Here is a 19,104-nt window from a genome sequence, read left to right on the forward strand (position 1 = left end):
GAATGCTTGCACAACGTAACTAGTGCTTGGGAGGGCACTGGGGAAAAACAGTGATTTGATGCCAGTTACATTAGCACAATGTCATTAGTTTTAGCATTCAGTTGGATCCCACCCATTGTTTGTAATCTTTGGAGAAAAATGTTAAAAAGGTCTGAAAAGGTATTTGCTGTTATTTTGCTGTTGTTATCTTAGTACTCACTGGGTTAAATTTGGACCCTCATTTTAAAGTCTGTAGCAAAATTCCTATTGGGAGATCGTGTGGTGAAAGCAGCAGTTCCTCCCTGCTTTCAGTAGTAATCCTGTTTTCATGGCTTGTTATTTTAATTAAGCCCCAGTCTAGCAAGAACTTTGTATATAATTCCAGGAATGTATGAATCTTTCACAGTAAGCAAAATCAAAGGGATCCACTGTAGTATTACCAGGACACTCTCCATAGCTTTATGTCCTGATCGTCTTCAGAATTGCCCATGTGGCTTAGTATATGTTGTTTGTGTCTTCATTCCATGCAGGGAAGTCAATGGCTATGTTCCCAAGGCTGGAAAAGTTTAAACACTCTCAACCTGCCTGCTGTGCCCAGAATGGGAAACATTCATGTTTTCTATACTAGGACAGATGGATATTTTTCTCTGACTTGTTTTTGTGTGGTTGAATAGCTTCTTTTGCATGTTTGAATGCTGGCAAAGGAAAGAGTGTGGCTTATGAGTCAGAGGCATAAAGGATCTTATTTTTGCAAAAGATCCCCATATTCTTCAATATAGTCTTGTGTAATCGGAGCTGAAAACATAATTTGTCCATAAAGTGTCTTTTGTTTAAGTATGAAGTCTACACATATTCATCATAAACAGTGAAATTCACCCCACATTTAATTCCACAATAAGATTTGTTTATCTGTGTTTGCTTCGTGTGTTTTTTCAAACTGGTGATTTTTACCTGCCTTCAGTAAGGTCTGATCTCAGTAGTGCAGGACAGCTTTGAATAATATGTACAAATGACCATAGGGGAAATGTGAGTAAGTCATGCATCCAGTGTAACATTTGTGCAAGGCTAGATCATGATATCTGATAGCTCCACAAATCACAAGGGAGATGCATGAGTTCCTGCTTTGCATGTTAAGCAGTAATATGTACATAAGGAAGAAGTGTAAGTGACTTGGGCTTCCTCAATCCCCACTTGTGTGTAGAGCCTGAAACCACCCACATAAAATTATTTTAAATGGATACGCTATTACAGGCAGCTTCTGTTTTCATTTATTTTCAGACTGGAGTAAAACAGCAACTAATATAATTAAGAAGAGCTCAGACAATCTGGGGAAATCCTTGTCTTCCAGTTCCATTGGTTCTAATTCAACCTATCTGACTTCTAAATCAAAATCCACATCCAATACCTACCTTAAAAGGAACAGTCATTCTGGTGAGTCATTTCTGCAATGTAAAAGCACCATCGCTAAAGTGCAAGATTTCAACCTGTGATCATTTGATTTATATTGGCTTGGAGCCTATGATAATTTAACTTAAGGAAGTTCACAGAAGGAAGAGTTCCTGCACCTCTGAAAAAACCTTTCTAGAAGGTTGATCGCCCCTCCTGGACAATGTGTGATGTGGTGCGGGGGCTGCTGGAGAAAGAGCAAATTGCTCAAAATTCGACAGAGGTCCATCCAATTTTGGCCCATTCCGCCCCAGCATCCTCCCTGCAAGTGAAGTGTGCATTAAATCCTCCAGTCCTTTGTGATACTGTGTTATTTACCCTTAAGGTTTCCAAAAAGCGAGGCTTAACTCAACCTGAAACCAAACAAGATGTGATGCCATTGGCCTTTTCAGTGGAACCCTCGTAATTGCACCTTTTACTTTCTTACTTCTCGCTTTCTGTAGATGTCATTTTGTTACAAAGCACACTGGAACTCTGGCAAAGAAAGCGCTAAAGTCAGAATTACTGACATATCACCACCACATCACACTAATTGCAGGTAGACTGTTAAAAACTGTGTGTAGCATTTATGTATCACCATATGTGTCTTATCTGATGGATTATCATGAGTCAAGTCTCCTAGGCCTGGTAGTACTAAAGCATGTATTAATGCTTTCTTTAGCTAGGCTGTAGGCGATCATTTATCACTGGGCATGACACACACAACGACGTAGTTCCCTTTTATAAATCTTAGAATAATGGTGTCGTTTTATGTGCCACTTTTGAAATATGCAGTTTGTTTTTATATTCTTTCATTCCATCTGAAACTAGTTATGATCTGTTTAATTATCTTTGTGCAGCTGATCTATCCAGATTGGTATTTTAAGCTAATGTTTAACAACATTTTAAATAAATGATATACTAGGTGCATGTCTCCATAGCAGTTGTTAAACTAGTTACTGTTCCCTGGAACTGACTCAGACACTCATATGTTTATGGTATAGATAATGTCTTCTAAGAACATTTCTTCATCAGTGATGGCATGGAACATTCAAGGTAAAGCATGCATCACTTTGGTTGAATGCATGATTTCCAAAAGTTGGTGTGAAGACATTTGCATGAAGTTCCAATTGGCCCAAAGGACTTGCTAATCATACATACTGCTTCATTGTATACTATGCAGCTTCTCTGTCATTAATTCTGACTGGCTGTGATTCAGCACACAAAAATGCTTTCAATTCTATTTAGTTGTCAAATGCATGGGATGAGGTACTCAGGGTACTTTCAGGTGGTGGAAATCAACTTCAAGTCAGCTTTATATTCTATATATTCGGTCAGCATGCAGCAAGACAGTTGGTGAAGATGGTGAAGTTTGCTTGCACTTTCAGCTATGTGAATATATCCCAGCAGCTTAGTTTTCTAAAAAAAAATTGTACCATGGTTGGTACAACATCACTACATGTTTTCATTTATTTCTCAGAAGCTTCTATCTATGATTTTTTGCACAAAATACTTATTTAGTAGGTTCTCAAAACAAAGAAAAAATCACTACTAAACTGATCCACTTGATTACTAATAATTACTTGCAAAAGGAATCACTGCATTCTATGGCACCAAACATTTGTTCTAGCTATTTGAAGAAGTTTTTAATTACAAACTGAGCTAAGTATAGTTCATTTTTATTTGTGACATGCATGGATAAATAGTTGTATATAAGTTCGTTCAACATGCATTAATTATGGAATACTTTTAAATTTTCACTGTACGTGGTGACTGGGTAAAGATGACATGCCACTGCTTGTTGTGGGTTATTTAACCCACAATGAGCCATGATGCCTGCAGGTGCCAAATTACAAATGCAAGCCCTGCTAGGGGGTTGTTGTGCGAACCTAGCAAATGTGGGTAATGCGAGAGTTAAACAACCCTAAAAGAGACCATGGGTTATGTGAGGGTTGTTTAATCCTCACATAACCCATGCTAGCCGGGTCTGCATAACACAACAAGCCCTGAGCAGAGGTTGCATATTCAAAATGGTGGCCACACATGCCACAGCTCAGTGTGGGTTAAATATAACCCATATTTGGGTGTCATGTCATGTGAACAGCCCCAATATGTCACAGCTTTGATATTCCCAAGTGCAGCAGTTAAGTATCTGTTCAATATTTGCAGCAGTTAAACATATGGTGTGGTTGCAAATAGGTGCCATTTCTTAAGCTTGCTGTTTCTTTCATTAATGGAGCCCTCCATCTAAAGAGCGGCAGTCTCATATGATTGCACTGTAAATGCCATGACTAGTTTCTAATATTTTCTGTAGATTTCAAAAAGGCTCACATAGTTAAATATATTTATTGAAGAAACATACATGTTTGATATATAACAAACACAAATACTGTAAGATGCAAGAAGTCATTAACAAGCTTTTTCAAAAGCAGTAGAGAGAAAAAACATGAGCCTGAGCCTGAAAACCTTGAATGTTTGCTGAGGACAAAGGGTTGTTGGAACATATTACCGAACATATACTGAACATATTCACATGCTTTTAAAAAAATCATCATTCTGATATACTTTAGCATGCCTGTGCTTTTCTCCATGAGACTAAAAAAAAAATTATGTGCAACCTATTTTTTCTTCACTTGCAGATCAAAAGCAATTCCTATTTTAAATCTTCATTATAGCTTGGCATTATCATACATTCTTTTCAGAAACCTTCCTTTTCCTTTTGTTTATACTAGAGACCTGTTAGCCTAAGTTTCATATAGAGACTTGCTTGTTGTAGCAAACAGAAAATATGTTATTTTCAATATACTTGATTGTTTTCATAAAGGAAAGATTTAAATACTATTAGAGTAGAAACAGCAACTATTGCAGAAGCCTTATCCTTGGTCAAATAAAATTAAAATAAATAAAGTCAAATCTTATTTGCTATATGTTCATAAGTATAGTATGCTTAATTGAGGAAATGATTGCTCATTACTTGAGCTCCACCTACTGGTCATACTCAGGCCAACAAAGCTGTTTATTCTGCCTTTTCTATCTGAACCATAATAATATTGTTCTGAAGTATAAGCAGGCAGTAGGATCAAAATGATCAAGTACCAAAGTGATATTTTGAGATTCTCACTTATTTATTCAGTACATCTCAAGTCAGTTTTTCAATTTAGAATTGAGATTATGTAGATTATGAATTTAAAAAATATTTCTCTGTAAGAGCCATTGAAAGGGTGAAGAATACATATGCACTCAACTCAGAACTCCACGTTCTAGGAAACACTGTGCTGCCAAATTTGGCATTCTGTGTCAAGTTCTCCTTCCCCCTCAGTAACATGCAGTATCACTTATCCTATGTCATGGTTAAGGATGGGTGAATCAGTCTTTTTCCGGCCCATGTCACTTTCACATGTGTTCACCCATGATCCATTCTGTCCTGTGTATGCAGTAGTCCATGCATTAAAAAAACAAAAACAAATGCACACAAAAATTGCATTTAATGTTATTCTTGATTGTATTTTTTTCCTCAAAAATATGCATTTTAAATTCATTTTAATTTTTTTTATTATTTGTGAACTGTGTCAGAACATTCAGATACGCAAACACTGCTGGATAACATTGGGTTGGATCCAGTTGGGGCCCTGTGCATGCAGCCAGCCCCTGGACTGTGCAGGGCCAGCCCTGCTAACCCTGGTCCGCGCATGGCTGCAATGTAGTGCTTCCGGGGGAAACCCCGAAATAAGTAAAAATGCTGCATGTAGCACCCATTCCAGAAACCAGCATTTGTGCTTGTTTGGGGGCTTCCCCTAGGAAGTGCTAGATCACAGCTGCAGGTGGATCAGGGCCAGCGGGGCTAGGCCCGTGCAGGCCAGGGGCTGGCCAAGCACGCAAGGCCCAATTGGAGTCAACCCATTGTTCCAATCCACACCTTAGTCCAGGAGGTGCTAATCAGGTTAGTTCCTATCTGAATTTGTAATTATTAAATTCCTCAAGAATCACTAGTCATGACCTTATTAGGATTTTTATTTCCTTGTCCTTACCAGGGGCATCTAAAGACATCCAGCATAATGGGAAAAGGCAATGCCATGATGACATAGCACAGGACAAACGATACTGCATGTTATGGTAGAAAACATAATATTGGAATGTGAATTTCGGTGCCAGCCCCATATCTCCTGTATTAAGTAGCTGCATCCTCAGATATGTACCTGCAGGTGCTGTGTGCCCAGGGAGGGTTGAGTGAGTCTGACATTAATTTTATTTTATTTATTTTAATTTATTTATTACATTTCTATACCACCCAAAAGTCAAAGCCAAATGGAGGCACATAGTCTGAATGCATAAAGGAACTGCGAACATTGATTTAGCTCCCAACAATGGGGCACACTTTGATGTTCCTAGGTCAGCACATAACAGTGTAATCTAGAGAAAATTAGGTCTGCCTAAAAATGCTTGAAATGTATGCACATTGTTAATTGCCATTGTTTTTAGTGGGACAAAAGCAGATCCAGCATTTTCTGCATTGGTTTCACAGTGCACCACCACCACCCCATTTTAGCAATTGTGGGAATGTGTATTTTCAGCATGTAGAGTGAAGGGCATTGCTTCCTGAATTCTGAGTTGAGTTTGTGACACCATCATGTAGCCAAAGCTGATTGACCATGTGAAGATATTCTGAAGCCAGTTCAGAGTGATGCAGGTAACATTTCCCTCATTATGAACTGACTTTGTGATGTTGCCATTTAGCCAAATCTTAATTCTGTGGCATCATGGCATTATCACTGCATTCACAATGTGATTCCCAGTTGGCTAGAATCACAGATCCAGGAACAAGAAAAGGGGGGAAATGGTGCTGGAGGAGCAGCTTGAGGGTATGTGAACACTAGAGACCAAGCATGAAAAAGGGTAAACATTAGGAAGGGGTCCCTAAATACCCCAGTCTTTGTAATAAAAGCATTCACTGATGAATATTTAGTGCAGCATTTATAGTAATTTTGAGACCATTTATCTGGCTTTAGTAACCATATAGCAAATCAGGAACTAGATTTAGGAATCAGGAACTAGATTCCTAAATCATATAGGAACCATATAGGAATCTGGAACTAGAGTCAAACAAAGATACTGAAACATAAAGCTAGGTTTCAAGCTGTATAGGATAAACAAAATAATTAAATTTATACAACAATATTGATTATAAAGTCAGATTATTGCAAAGTTTCCTTAATAATCAGACAAAAAAGAAGGTAAGTTTAACATAACTACTGCAATGTTCACTAAGGGTTGTCTGTAGCTGGACAACTTGGCAATACACTCTTTCAAAATTGACTTCCAATTTCTTTTCCTTTTTGTTAGACAATGTTTTTCCTGACAAGCCTTCACCAAAATACATCCAAGTGGACACAGAGCAGACATCAATTATCCCAGTTCACCAGGTTATTGACAAAGTGAAAGGGTACTACAGTACTCACTCAGACAACTTCTATAGAAACATTATCATGTCAGACTCCTTGAGCCACAGCACAAAATTCTGAGTTGCTGGACATATGGAACAAGAGAATTCAACAAACTGAATGAGGATTCAGAATGATGGATTTAGTGACTGGACAAAGAAGTAAATATGACCAAAGTTTTGTGCTTTATCTTATTATATCATCATTTGTTTAGCAACTTCCTACCAAAAAGGTATCCTCCTTCCATCAACAGTTGAGAAAATACATCTAATTTTTTCTTCACTAATACACTACTCTTCCTTCATCATCAGAACAGTTGCTGTATCCCAGTGGTATATTAATTGTATATTGATCCCATCTGTAGCTTTGCAAAAATTACGAAGATCCTAAAGCCCAAAACTAAAGCTTGGGGGCTTTAGTCCTTTTAGAAGAAATCTAAAAGGACACTATCAAGATTTGGATGCAACATTCTTACAATACGTTTTTCTCTGTTATGTCTTACTTACAAGGCATATGGATATTATATATTAATCCTTCCTTCTTGCATGTTCTGTGATGGGGTTGTATCCAACTGTATCCATCTGCCAAGCGAAACAGATTCCCCCTCCCCACTTGCAGCTTCCAGTGTGCTCCTAAAACCACTCTAGAGGCTTGGAGGACCCTCTGGAAAATATGTGGTGGGGATGTTGCAGCGTGTGTTTGCACATTGGATGAAATCCTTGGAGTTTTACAGATACACACACACACACACACACAAGGCAAGGCAACCCTATTATCAGTCAGTTAATAAACCCTTGTGCCTGATAGCACAAAGCAAAACTGTGTTCAGATGAGAGGATTTAAACCTTATTTGCAAAGTCTGGGCCATATTTATAACTTTGTGGATGGCAGAAGTATCTGTCAGCTAGGTTGGTGGGAGAGCTTCTTTGTTTTAGAGGGGCTTGATGAAGAGTTTTGTGTAACATGAAAATTTGCATAGTCCTGGACCAAAAGGAAATGGTCCAATAGAGTCTGTCACCTTCCCTACTTCCTATTTTCTTATCCATTATTAATTGGACATTTCTGTGCCAGCCACAAAATACTATGTGTAAACCTTAATTGACTAATTATAATGGATGAAAATGTAACATTTCCACCTAGCTTGCCTTATCCAGGAGCTTATTCTAACATAAGGCTTACATGCATGGAAACACCAGGCTGGAACTCGAATAGGGGCTTCCCCACTGTGTCCAGCATTGAGAGCAACTCTGTGCACACACACTTGTCCATTATGTGTCCAGACTAAAGATGTGTCCTGGCTAGGGATGTCAAATGAGTTGGGATTTCTATGAATCCAAACTGCAGATTCTGCTTCAGACTGGCTTTTCCCAAGTCATACAGATTCCGCAGACTTATAGACTTTTTTTTTAATTACTTTCCAGAATTTTGCATAAATGTAGTGGTAGAAAAATACATAAAATAAAAAACTGGCCAAAAATGTGCATTTCCTTCATAGGCTAAAGCATGAAAATGCCCACTTGGGGGGATTTGTGCAGGGGGGGGGGATTTAAGCATTTTTGCATGTGCAAATTTGGGTAATTGGAAAAAAAATCATTCTGTCAATAAGCAGATGAGAGAAAGAAAGGCACCTGACAATCCTTCAAACACAGGCAAAATGGATTTTACAAAATCCACACATCCCTAGTCCTGGCTACTGGAGTAAGTGGAGAAGTCCATTGATGTGGGAGCTGTATGTGTTCATTTGCTTGCACATACAGCAGGGTGCACATTTATTCATTTTGACTATATGCATATATCGATATACAAGATTAATTGCTTGCAAGCGTGCCAGTCAAGAAATCCATGTGCACTCAGATGTATCAATCCACCAAAACAATTGAGGTATTCACACTCAAGTTTTTATTTTATTATTTTCTATAGCTCTCATACCACCATCCTCACTAACCCTACACTAAAGCATCATTCACATTCATGCTTACACACATTTACACATAGTGTTCTAAATTACAGCCTGTGGCTGCAATACACATACTTAGATGTATTGAAGACATTATGCTTAATCTTTACAAGGGAAGTATATTGCAATATTCATTGTTGTTTATATACTTTTTCACTTGGCTAAAATCCTGGGTTAAAATAAACTTCCCATATGTAACAAAGAACAGAAGCAAAACATAACACAAGGTTTGCCACTACTCAGTTCCTCTTGCAATAACCTTTCCTGTTTACTTCCTTGTTTACCTCTCCAGAGATGTACAGCACAATCTTCTGCATGTCTACTCAGAAGTAAGTCCCACTCAGTACAATGGGGCTTACTCCGAGATACATTTGTATAGCATTGCAGCCCCAGTTTTTGTCTAGCATTACCAAGTGGTCAGTCATGAATTCTATCATATTACCTGCTGCTGTTCTCCCTATGTGCTTATCTTCAATATACATTTCAAGATTCTTACAATCAATTGCAGCATTTTTCTTTTGCAGCACATGGGTTTAAGAATTAGGACTTTTTCATGTGTGTTAACCAATTAAATTGTCCAGTTACACAGAAGTCACTTGAAGTATGAACTGTTTCCTGGCAGCAATGATCCATGCCTTGGTTATATCATGGTTGGACTATTGCAATGTGCTCTATGTGGGGCTACCCTAGAAGCACATCCAGAAGCTTCAGTTGGTATGAACCTGCTCTGTTATTAAGACCAGCAGGAGAGGCCCTTTTGAAGACATTTCCACCTGCAGAGGCCCATTTGTTGGGCACACATGAAAGAACGTACTCCTGTGTTGCTCCTAAGTTCTGGAATGCACTCCCTTTCGAGTTGTGATTGGTCCCTACTCTTTCTGCATTCAGGAAGGGGGTCAAGATGCATCTTTTTAACTTGGCTTTTTAAATTGTTATGGTTTATGTTAGGGTTGTTTTTAATGTTTTACTATGTTTTTATTTGATATGGGTTTTTATTTTCTGAACTTTTTGTAAATCGTCTTGGTTGCTTTCAGAAAGGCAATATAGAAATACAATAAATAAATGAATAAATATTTTGTCCCTATTTACAATTAAATTGTCCTAAAACAGGGTTGGGCAACTTGTGGCTCTCCAGTGTTTTGGCCTACAGCGCCCATTGTCCTTCACTGTTGGCTATGCTAGTGCTGATGGGAGGCAACAACTCAAGTACTTCATCTCAGATGGGTTCTGGATCAGTCTGAATGTGAACTAAATGATTCCTCATGACGTCAAATTATGCCAGAGTCTAATGGGAGAAGACAGGGAGACGAACAATTTGTATGTAACCACTGCTAAAACATGTATATGATTATCTCCCTTTTTAATAGTTTTCAGAAAGTAGCTTTAGTGTGATATTTCCTTTAGGTAAAACATTTAAAGATCAGAGAAGGGAAAGTAAACGTTTCTGAATAATTAGAAATTAATAAAATTAAGTAGTTAAATAAGGTTTAAAAAGTAGAATTTTCCAGAGTCAATCCTATTTTGACGGTCAGGTTAATGTACAGTTTCCCTATATTTTCAGTAAATTAAGAATATCCATTGCTTTTACTACCATGTAGTAATCTTAAACTATTTCAAATATACATTTTCCAGCGCTGCTGCTTCTATCACATGTTCTTTCAGTGTATATGGTTTTCTTGTTGGCATTGCACCACCTCCCTTGTATATAATTATTTATTTTTGAGGTTGAAAATATGTCAATACAGTGTTAGCTGCATACTGGATATCCTTGTGATTATATGCATCTGTTTCACATTAGAAGAGGGAGAAAAATCATCTCAACTATAAATATATATATATATATATATATATATATATATATGAACTGTATTTTCTATGTGAAGTGTATTGTTTATAATATTGTTCAGCAATATGGGGGAAATGGTGATGTAACTTCAAAACTAGTTATTAGGGACTAGTGAGAGGGATATAGAGTCTGACCAAAGCAGAAATTCTTAAAGAAGTATTCCAGTTGTTAGTAGTCCAAATATTAAATTTTTAAATATTGTGAGTGACTTTGTTTCTTTGCAACTGAGCAGCAAAATCTTTGGTGGAATGCTGAGGAATAACCACCTGTTGATAGTTTGCATGACGTTGCTTGGCCAGAACTATGGAAACAAAGGTGCTAGGCCAAATCTAGTCTGTCGGAGAATACGTTTTGCCAGTTTTCCTGGCAGGAATAGTTCAATGTTATAGAACATAAGAAGAGCCCTGCTGGATCTGACCAAGGGTCCATCTAGTTCAGCATTCTGTTCACACAGTGGCCAACCAGCTATCGCCCGGGAACCCGCAAGCAGGACATGAGTGCAATAGCAGCCCCCCTATTAAATAAATGGTTCCTCAATGTTAACCAGTTCGGGGGGGGGGGGCAGCAAAAGGGCAAGATATGTCCTCCGCAGCAGCCGGGCAGTGATCTGTTTGGGTTTAAACAAATGCATGTAACTGTCCAGACATGCAGCCCAGGCACTGCCCCTGCCTCTTTGGTCTCTTAGGATGGTGTTTAGGGGCAGACTGGAGGAAGAACCTCTCAAGTTGTCATACTGGCCCACACTTAGGCAGTGGAGTAATGAGAGGTTATTTATTTCTTGGCAACATTTGTATGGCTGTGAGATGAGGAAAGGCACAATGATATAAACAAAACCCTGACACAATACTGTGTGCATGAAACACATTAAAGTACTAGTTTCATTTGCACTCCACTTCTCTCCAAAGGCTCAGAGCATTTTAACATTGCAGTGACCCTATGATATAGACTGGGCTGAGATAGCCACCTCCCTAAGCCCTGCCTCCCCCCATCCCCATCCAGTCAGTTCTACAGATGAGGTTTGGCCCTGATTTTCTTACATTCTATGCAACATACGCTATTGTATCGTACTGGTTTTCTGTGCAAGCACATAGGCTTCAAAGCAGAGCTCTGAGAATGCTCCAGTGAGCAAATGGAGTTCTTGCATGCCTGGGCTTTCCCATTCATTTCAATGGTGATGGAGCTTATGCAAAGTGACTCAGATATGGAGCTCTCCCCCTCCATTGAAGTGGATAGCAAAATCATGGCCTGTGCAGGAAACTCTCTGTTTGCACTGGAATTCCCACATAGGCTGTGTTTCCACGATAACAGAAGGAGATGCTAATGGAAGAATACTGGATTTTTTAAAAGGAATCTGCTTGGCTGTGAGCAGGGCTCCACAAGCAGATTCTCCGAACCAGTAAAAATTGCTTCACAGAACATACTTCCTGGCTGGGGTGGGGGGCGGGAGTGAACTTCATCTGACTTGCAGGGGCTGCTCAACCAGTTACGGAGGCTTCCCCCCCTCCCCCCCTTTCTCCTTTCCCCTGAAAGTCCAAATGCACCTGCATTTCAGGAGCAAGCCTCATTGAGCACAATGGGAGTTACTTCCGAGTAGACACACATATGCTTGTGCTGGGAAAGGGGTGGTAGAACACAAGGATAGAAACCAGCCCCCATTTTAACCCTCAGGACCTCATTGACCACAATGGGAGTTACTTCTGAGGAGACACCAATGGGTTTGTTGTGGGAAAGAGATGGAAATCAGCCCCCACTTTAATGCACAGGACCTCTGTAAGGAAGCTGAAGTAGTTACTTTCTACGGCAATGAATCGGAGCCTTGAAATCATGCTTAATCGCACTTAAGGAATTGGGCTTTAAAATGTGCCGTGTCAATTGAGGGGGTTCCCTGTAATTTCTGTGGTCATTCAGAGGGCACGCCTCATTTAGTACAGTGGGAGGAAACGCCCCTTGACCGGGGTCAGGGTGAAAGGCACACCCCTGGGCAGGGCTAGCATACCCACACTAAATGCAGCACATGGGGCGCACAGCAACTATACCAGGGAGAACCCGACTTAAGGAAAAGAACTGGACTTTAAACAGTCTCAGGAAATCTGGTTTTTCCCTGATAAGCTCCCGGGTGGCTGCTGGATGGCCACGACGTCATCTATTCCTAAGGACCGCAACACGCAGCCAACTCGGAGTAAATTGCTGGTGGAAACACCCCCATACTTAAAGAGAGAGAATGGCTGATAGTTGAAGTTTTATGTAGAGGTAAGTAGCTGTGTTTCTGGAGCCATGAGTTGGATTATTAATCGTATAGGATTTATAATCTCTTGTGTACACAGCTTAATTACGCAAGAGAAATTGAAGTGTCATTTGGTTGCATAAACACACTTAACTACAATCATACAGGAATGGATTATACTCTAAATATGGTAATGCAGTAGAATATAAGTGATTTTCCTTTGCTCCCTTCTGCAGCCTTCCTCATCAGGACAGAAAGAGGAGTAAAGATAATAGCTTTGATCTCTCCCTTGTACTTCCAGGTATAAATGACCTGACAACTCAACTGTCCTTTCCTCTGTGGTCTTCTCTGAAGCAGTCCCCAGTTATGACATGAGTTGTCACAGTGAGATGTACCTTTATTCCGCATCTGTCTTTTCCGTTTTACCAACTCTCTAGCTAGATAGGAGGCATAAGTTGGTTCCCAGGTCCTTCATTGCAATTCCTAGTATCCTATTTTATTTAAAGGTGCAGATGAAACTATTTAAAATAGTCTGCCCCCCAAAATAGGTTTTAGTCCATTCCAAATCTTACATCCATACCATCAGGAGATTGGCCCCTATTAGCTGTTTATGGTCCAAGAGTCCATTTATGTGCAACACTCTCAAGTGAATGCCCCAATCCCTCACAGTGGGATGCAAATGCAATATTGTATTGAGATGTAAAAACGGCCTTCAGATTATCCTCTACAAGCTGTGGGTGCCTAACATTGCTGTAGGGGTAGATTTTTTTTAGCATTGGTTTTACTTTTGACATTTTTTCATTATACAGTATTTCAGAATGGGCTTGTAACATTGCTACATTAGACAGCATCAAAGACTTCACTCACTCTTCTCCTGGTAGATGAATGAGTGGCCTCTAGGAAGATGCATTTCCTCTCACTTGTAGCTAGACAAAAGGGGCTGACACCAGCTTCAATCCAATGGGAAAACAGCCACCATCATTTTCAATAATTAATGGGTCCTGATCAACACATTGCTGATGCGGCTTGCTGTGCATAGTGGTGGAAGAAATTGAAATAGTCCACGTCTCCATAGGGGTGTGCTTCACAGTTTGAGAGCCTGGGGTAAAATGAAATTCTACCTCACTGAAGCAAGACAAGGATAGGGAGTGATGAATGGATGTCAGGTTTAAGAAGAAATCACTGGACTGCGACATGAAGTGATGGACAAAGCTGAGATTTGGGGCAGCTATGTGGATTTAGGAAGGAAGTATCTGATAGAAGAAAGAGGCAAAGAACTAGAATCCTGGGAGGAGTTTCCCATAGCCCAATATGGGATTGCCAGGTCTTCCGCAACACAGAGGACAGAGTCTTGGAGCTACCGAGGTGCAGGCTAGTGCTGAAAGAAAACAAGGGAGGAGTGTTTTGTAAACATTTTTGCCCACCTCCTTTTGGTGGTTTTTCACAGTCCTTTGAGAAATGGCATAATTGGATTTCCAATTACAATAGCGTAATGTTTGTGTTTTGTTGGTTGAAAACATTGTAATATTTTTATATACTCATTAATTACATTGAAAACATGTGATTAAAAATTAAAAAGAAATGGTGCAAAACTATTCTCAAGGGGATGGGTTTTGAAAGGAAGAGAGAACTCCTCTCACTGCCAAGACAACTAAGCAAATAATCACTTGCATTCTTCCAGCCGTGCTTCGTTGACTAGTTGGGGCAGGATAGGGATGCAGGTTCAAACGCATATCCACTGAAAGTAATATGATACAGGTGGACAACATCCACATTCAGATGCACACCCCAGGGAAGACGTTATCCTTCTACACCGCATCCTTTCCACTGGGATGTGCATTTACATGTGAATCTCCATCCCCATTCTACTGCACCTGGTCATGTGTAAATACACAAGACTAGAACTGGATTGGAGCAGAGGTCTTTCTGCACATTAAACTGCCAGAACAGTCTGGCAAGGCAGAGATTATCAGCCTGGTTGCTTGGACAAAGGGGATCTATCCTCCTGTTCTCCTCCCAAAGGACCGCAGCTTAAGGATTAAAATAAGTTGGCTGTTGGAATATTAGCATCTGAATGTATTGTACAGTGCTGAATATACATTCAGAAGTATGGCATTCTGGAAACAAACCACAAGGGGCGGTCAAAACCATAATCCACTATTTGCATACTTTCCAGAGTTACCTGGCTGGCCACTGTTGGAGACAGGATGCTGGGTGGACCTTTGGTCTTAAGTTGCTCTGTTCTTATAAGCCAATATTATGGCTACACCTCCAATTCTCAGCATTTCCTGTAGTAATCAAAGCCATCTCTTGTCTGAGGAGCCCTTGATTTGAAAACATGTATTCTCCCTTCTCTAAAACATCACGTGTTTCTTTCAGAATGGAACTAAATCTTGGGTTTTAACAATTCAAGAGGCTAATTTTACTTGTATTAGAAATCTATTCTTCCCCACACCCCATTCTGTTCAGAATCATGGTGTGGTGATCTTAGTCACTGGCAATATGTGAGCATTCCTGCATTGCAGTAGTTCTCAGCATGTTTCGCTCAGAATAAAAATAGGTAGCATAGTTGGCTCTCTTGCTTAGAGCTAGCCAACAGAGGGCAGTACAGGACTGTTATTTGTAAAGCACCAAAAAACAACCAAGAAAAAAATTTTTGTTTTCTTTAAGCAACTGTAGATGTTAGGAAGATTAGAATCTGCATGTCAATCTCCATTGTTATTTAATAAAGGTATACCACAGCACAAAGCAAATTTTAATTTTGCACACATATGTGGGATTTGGCAATGATCCATGTGAGTTTGGATATTGGGAACACTAAAAGAACATTCATATTAGTGTGTTTGGGGATACAGATGTAAGAACTCACAATGTAGCCTTTAGCCATAAGATGAGCCCAGCTTCACAGCTGAAATGACAGATAAGCCTACCAACATGTTAAGCGTACCAACAAACAGCTCAGCTGTCAGGTCTCGTCCAACTCCCCTCAAGATTTTCCTTGATTTTTTTTTTAAGTGCTGCATGAGTTGTCACATCCTATCACCCGTATTTATTTGTTTGTTTTAGAAGAAACTTTTTTTTAGAATGCAAAACTACTGGAGAGGGAGATTTCTCGGTGACATCAGGGTAACTGGAGTTTCTTTTTCTCCTCTTTGAAAGGCAGATTTGGCTATGTTATGTCAGTGAGTAGAAGTAATGGCACTGAGGATGACTCAACAACAACACAGCATTCTGAAAAGCACTGACAGGGAGAGCTGCCAAAAACGTTCAACAAAACCCTGTTTGCAGCCCCTGCTCATTTTTAGATCCAGGCTAGATCAGACAAAGGCCTACTAGTCCAGCAGCCTGTTTCCCAAGTGGCCAACCAGATGCCTATGGAAAGCCCACAAACAGGACATGAGGGCAAATGCTGTTGTTTCCCAGCAACTAGAATTCAGAGCATGCTGCCTCTGATCCTGGAGGTGGCACAGCCATCAAGAGCAGTAGCCATTGAGAGCCTTATCCTTCTTTTTAGTTTGCATTGAATTCCAGTTGCATGGAATTCTGTGCCTGATGGGTTATATGTTAAAGGCTAAAATGGTTTCGACTTTCATGCAACAGGTGTTTAATTAAGCTCTATCAACGTTTTAGAGGTCTGATGTCTGGACAGCAGCTTCATGGGCTCAACCCAATGTCAAGACTTCATCTATTCTCCATGCACATGTTTGTCGGTCTCACCATAATGCCACTGCATTCATTATACCACCCCTGCTGCATTTGATAGAGTCACCACCAAAGCTGACATCGTCCTACATTGCATGCATACGGGTGTGCTTAGAATCTGCCAGCTTTAAGAAAACCAGCCAGAATTGAAGGAGGATGTTAGTGCACTAATGAGAGAGCACTGGCAAAAGCAACAGACATGGGAATGCAGCAGGTGCTTTCCACGTAGACAATACTCTTTTGGAAACTGGCCACTTTCAAACAAGTGGTGATATAAGAATTAAGCACTGCATCCAATCTAAAAGCAGATAGCAAGCCAACAGTGTGTTCCTTTGAACACACATGCCACACCTAAAATTTTAATGTGAAACATTTACCTCAAAGATGTTGGACTTCCCCCTTTCCTCTGAAGCTAGAGTAGGCCACAGCTGGACAAAGGTATTTTGAATGGCTTGTGTGGGAAGACTTGGCAGACTTTCCTTTTCTTTTCATGCACATCTGGAGTTGGAAAAGTATTTTCCCTGAAGTAAAAAAAAAATGGCATGAGGTAATTTGTTAGGAGTGTTTGGGTATGGAGAATCCTATTTCAGTCTTACATTTTTATAATTCTAGTAAATCCAGCTTGTATTTGGCAAGCATAGATACATTCCTGACTGCCACTGGAATTATATCCAATCCCAAACCAAGGATATTTTTTTTAAGGTTGGAATCCTACCTGCACTAGGGATGTCAGAGAATTCTGCCATGGATCTCGGTGAGGCCGAATGCCAGGGCATTCGGCCCCCCGAAATCCGTGGCGGAACGAAGCCCCCACCCTACCCCATGAAAGGCGCGTGAAACGGAGCACTTACCTGCTGCTGTCCGTGCTGACTTGCGAATGGTGGCCGCGTCTGTGGCCGCCATTCGCTTTTTCATCATAGCCATGATAGGCTATGTAAAAAATTACGTAGCCTATCACGGCTAATGCAGGGACACCATTTGCGTCCCTGCGGAGGCCGTGATAGGCTACGTAAGTATTTACATAGCCTATCAAGGCAAGCAAAAAAAAAACAGCGGACACAAATGGCGACAGCTACGGCGGCCGCCATTTGCGTTCCCTTTTTTTTGCCATTTTAGCCTACGTAAATATTTACGTAGGCTAAAACGGCGAAAAAAGGGGAACGCAAATGGCGGCCGCCATAGCCGACGGAGGGACGGAGCGCCTCCCCCCCACCGCGAATGTCACCCTTCAAAAAGGTAAGTGACTTTCGTACATCCCTAACCTGCACTTACCTGGGAGTAATTCCCATTGAAGTCAATAGATCTTACTTCTGAGTAAGCATATATAGAATTAGTTTACTCTAATACTATTCATTTCTGCCACATGTGTGGCTCATACCAAACCTATGTCAAGCATGTATGCCTAAGAACTAAGCCAGCCCAGGAGATAGGGGCAGAACAGGTTTCCTTCCCTAAAAAGTAGTGGAATCAAGTCAACCCACTTGTATAAATCTTCCAGAGTAATCAGGAATAGGTGGCAGATATTCCTCTGAGTGAATTCATAATAGCTGAATGCTGAATGCTAAATCACCTGTTTCAGAGATATCCTCTGGGTAACAGGGTAATAATAGAGTGCATTACAAGTGTTCAAAGCAGTTCACATAGCAACCCTTAAAGCAGCACTCTAGTGGGAAACTAGATCTTTGCTTCATACATAGCATGCAACTAGGTATCTTTAATTCCAGACACAAGTTTATCTCTTTCCTCCCCAAAGCCATTGAAACAAGAATCCCCACCCCAGCCCAGCCCTGGTGACTAGGAGCTTTAGGAAAAACGTTCCCATTGGTGCCTATTTGCTAAGTGTTCTATCTATGCAGAAGGGTTAGAGTGATTTTCGTTCCAATGACACCAGGGAAGGAAGACATACTGTACACCTCTCTCAGCACACTGGTGGGAGATTTAAGTGGAACGTCTAATTTGTGTCTAAGATACACCAGTATTATAATCCCGATGTTGCAGATGGACACTAGAATGACAGCTTGGTTAAGACCTCTAGGGCGCAACCCTATCGATTACACCCTCAGTGATTGGAAGCCCCCCAAAGTAGGAAGTGTCCAATCATCCAATGCAGGGTGGGAGGAGCAGCGGAGGCAAACTTCCACCTCCTCGTCATCCCACCCTGCAGATTTCCCTAGATGGGCTTCTCAACCCACCTAGTGAGGGTGCTTCAGGGTGGGGGTGAGGTTGGGGCTCAAGCTAGTCTCCTTTTCCCCAGAATACCCCCTTTTCCCCCTCTCCGAGGTTGCTTCCAGCCTCAGAGAGACAGCAGGCACAGTTCTGTGCATCAGCTGCAAGGGGGCAGGAAGGGGGTTGGATCTCCGACTCCCCCTTCTGAGGTCATAGCACTGTCTCCTACCTCAGAAGGATTTTGCAAGCAGTCCTATGGTCCCTGGGACTCTCTCCCAGGGACCACAGGCTTGCTCTCTTACTTACTCTTACTCTCTTAGACACCAGGCCTAACTGCAGCCATCTTCTAGGGAGCCCCTAGGCTGCT

The 19,104-nt window shown here is 40.7% G+C and overlaps 1 protein-coding gene across 2 annotated transcripts in view; it reads left to right on the plus strand.

Moving 5' to 3' along the window:
- ADGRG6 (adhesion G protein-coupled receptor G6) overlaps window positions 1-9,888 on the plus strand; it is a 163,473-nt gene extending 153,585 nt beyond the window's left edge. The window contains exons 24-26 of one of the 2 annotated variants that reach the window (XM_084827716.1): window positions 1,258-1,410; window positions 2,409-2,460; window positions 6,745-9,888. In XM_084827716.1, coding sequence (XP_084683842.1) covers window positions 1,258-1,410; window positions 2,409-2,422 — 167 coding nt within the window. In that variant the 3' untranslated portion in view covers window positions 2,423-2,460; window positions 6,745-9,888. The remainder of the gene's footprint in view (window positions 1-1,257; window positions 1,411-2,408; window positions 2,461-6,744) is intronic. The other variant, XM_084827715.1, reaches the window with a different exon arrangement.
- Window positions 9,889-19,104: the final 9,216 nt, after the last annotated feature.

The sequence above is a fragment of the Heloderma suspectum genome, chromosome 1 (assembly GCF_057233095.1).
Source record: "Heloderma suspectum isolate Gila_16-S chromosome 1, 16-S_ref, whole genome shotgun sequence".
NCBI classification, from domain to species: Eukaryota; Metazoa; Chordata; class Lepidosauria; order Squamata; family Helodermatidae; genus Heloderma; species Heloderma suspectum.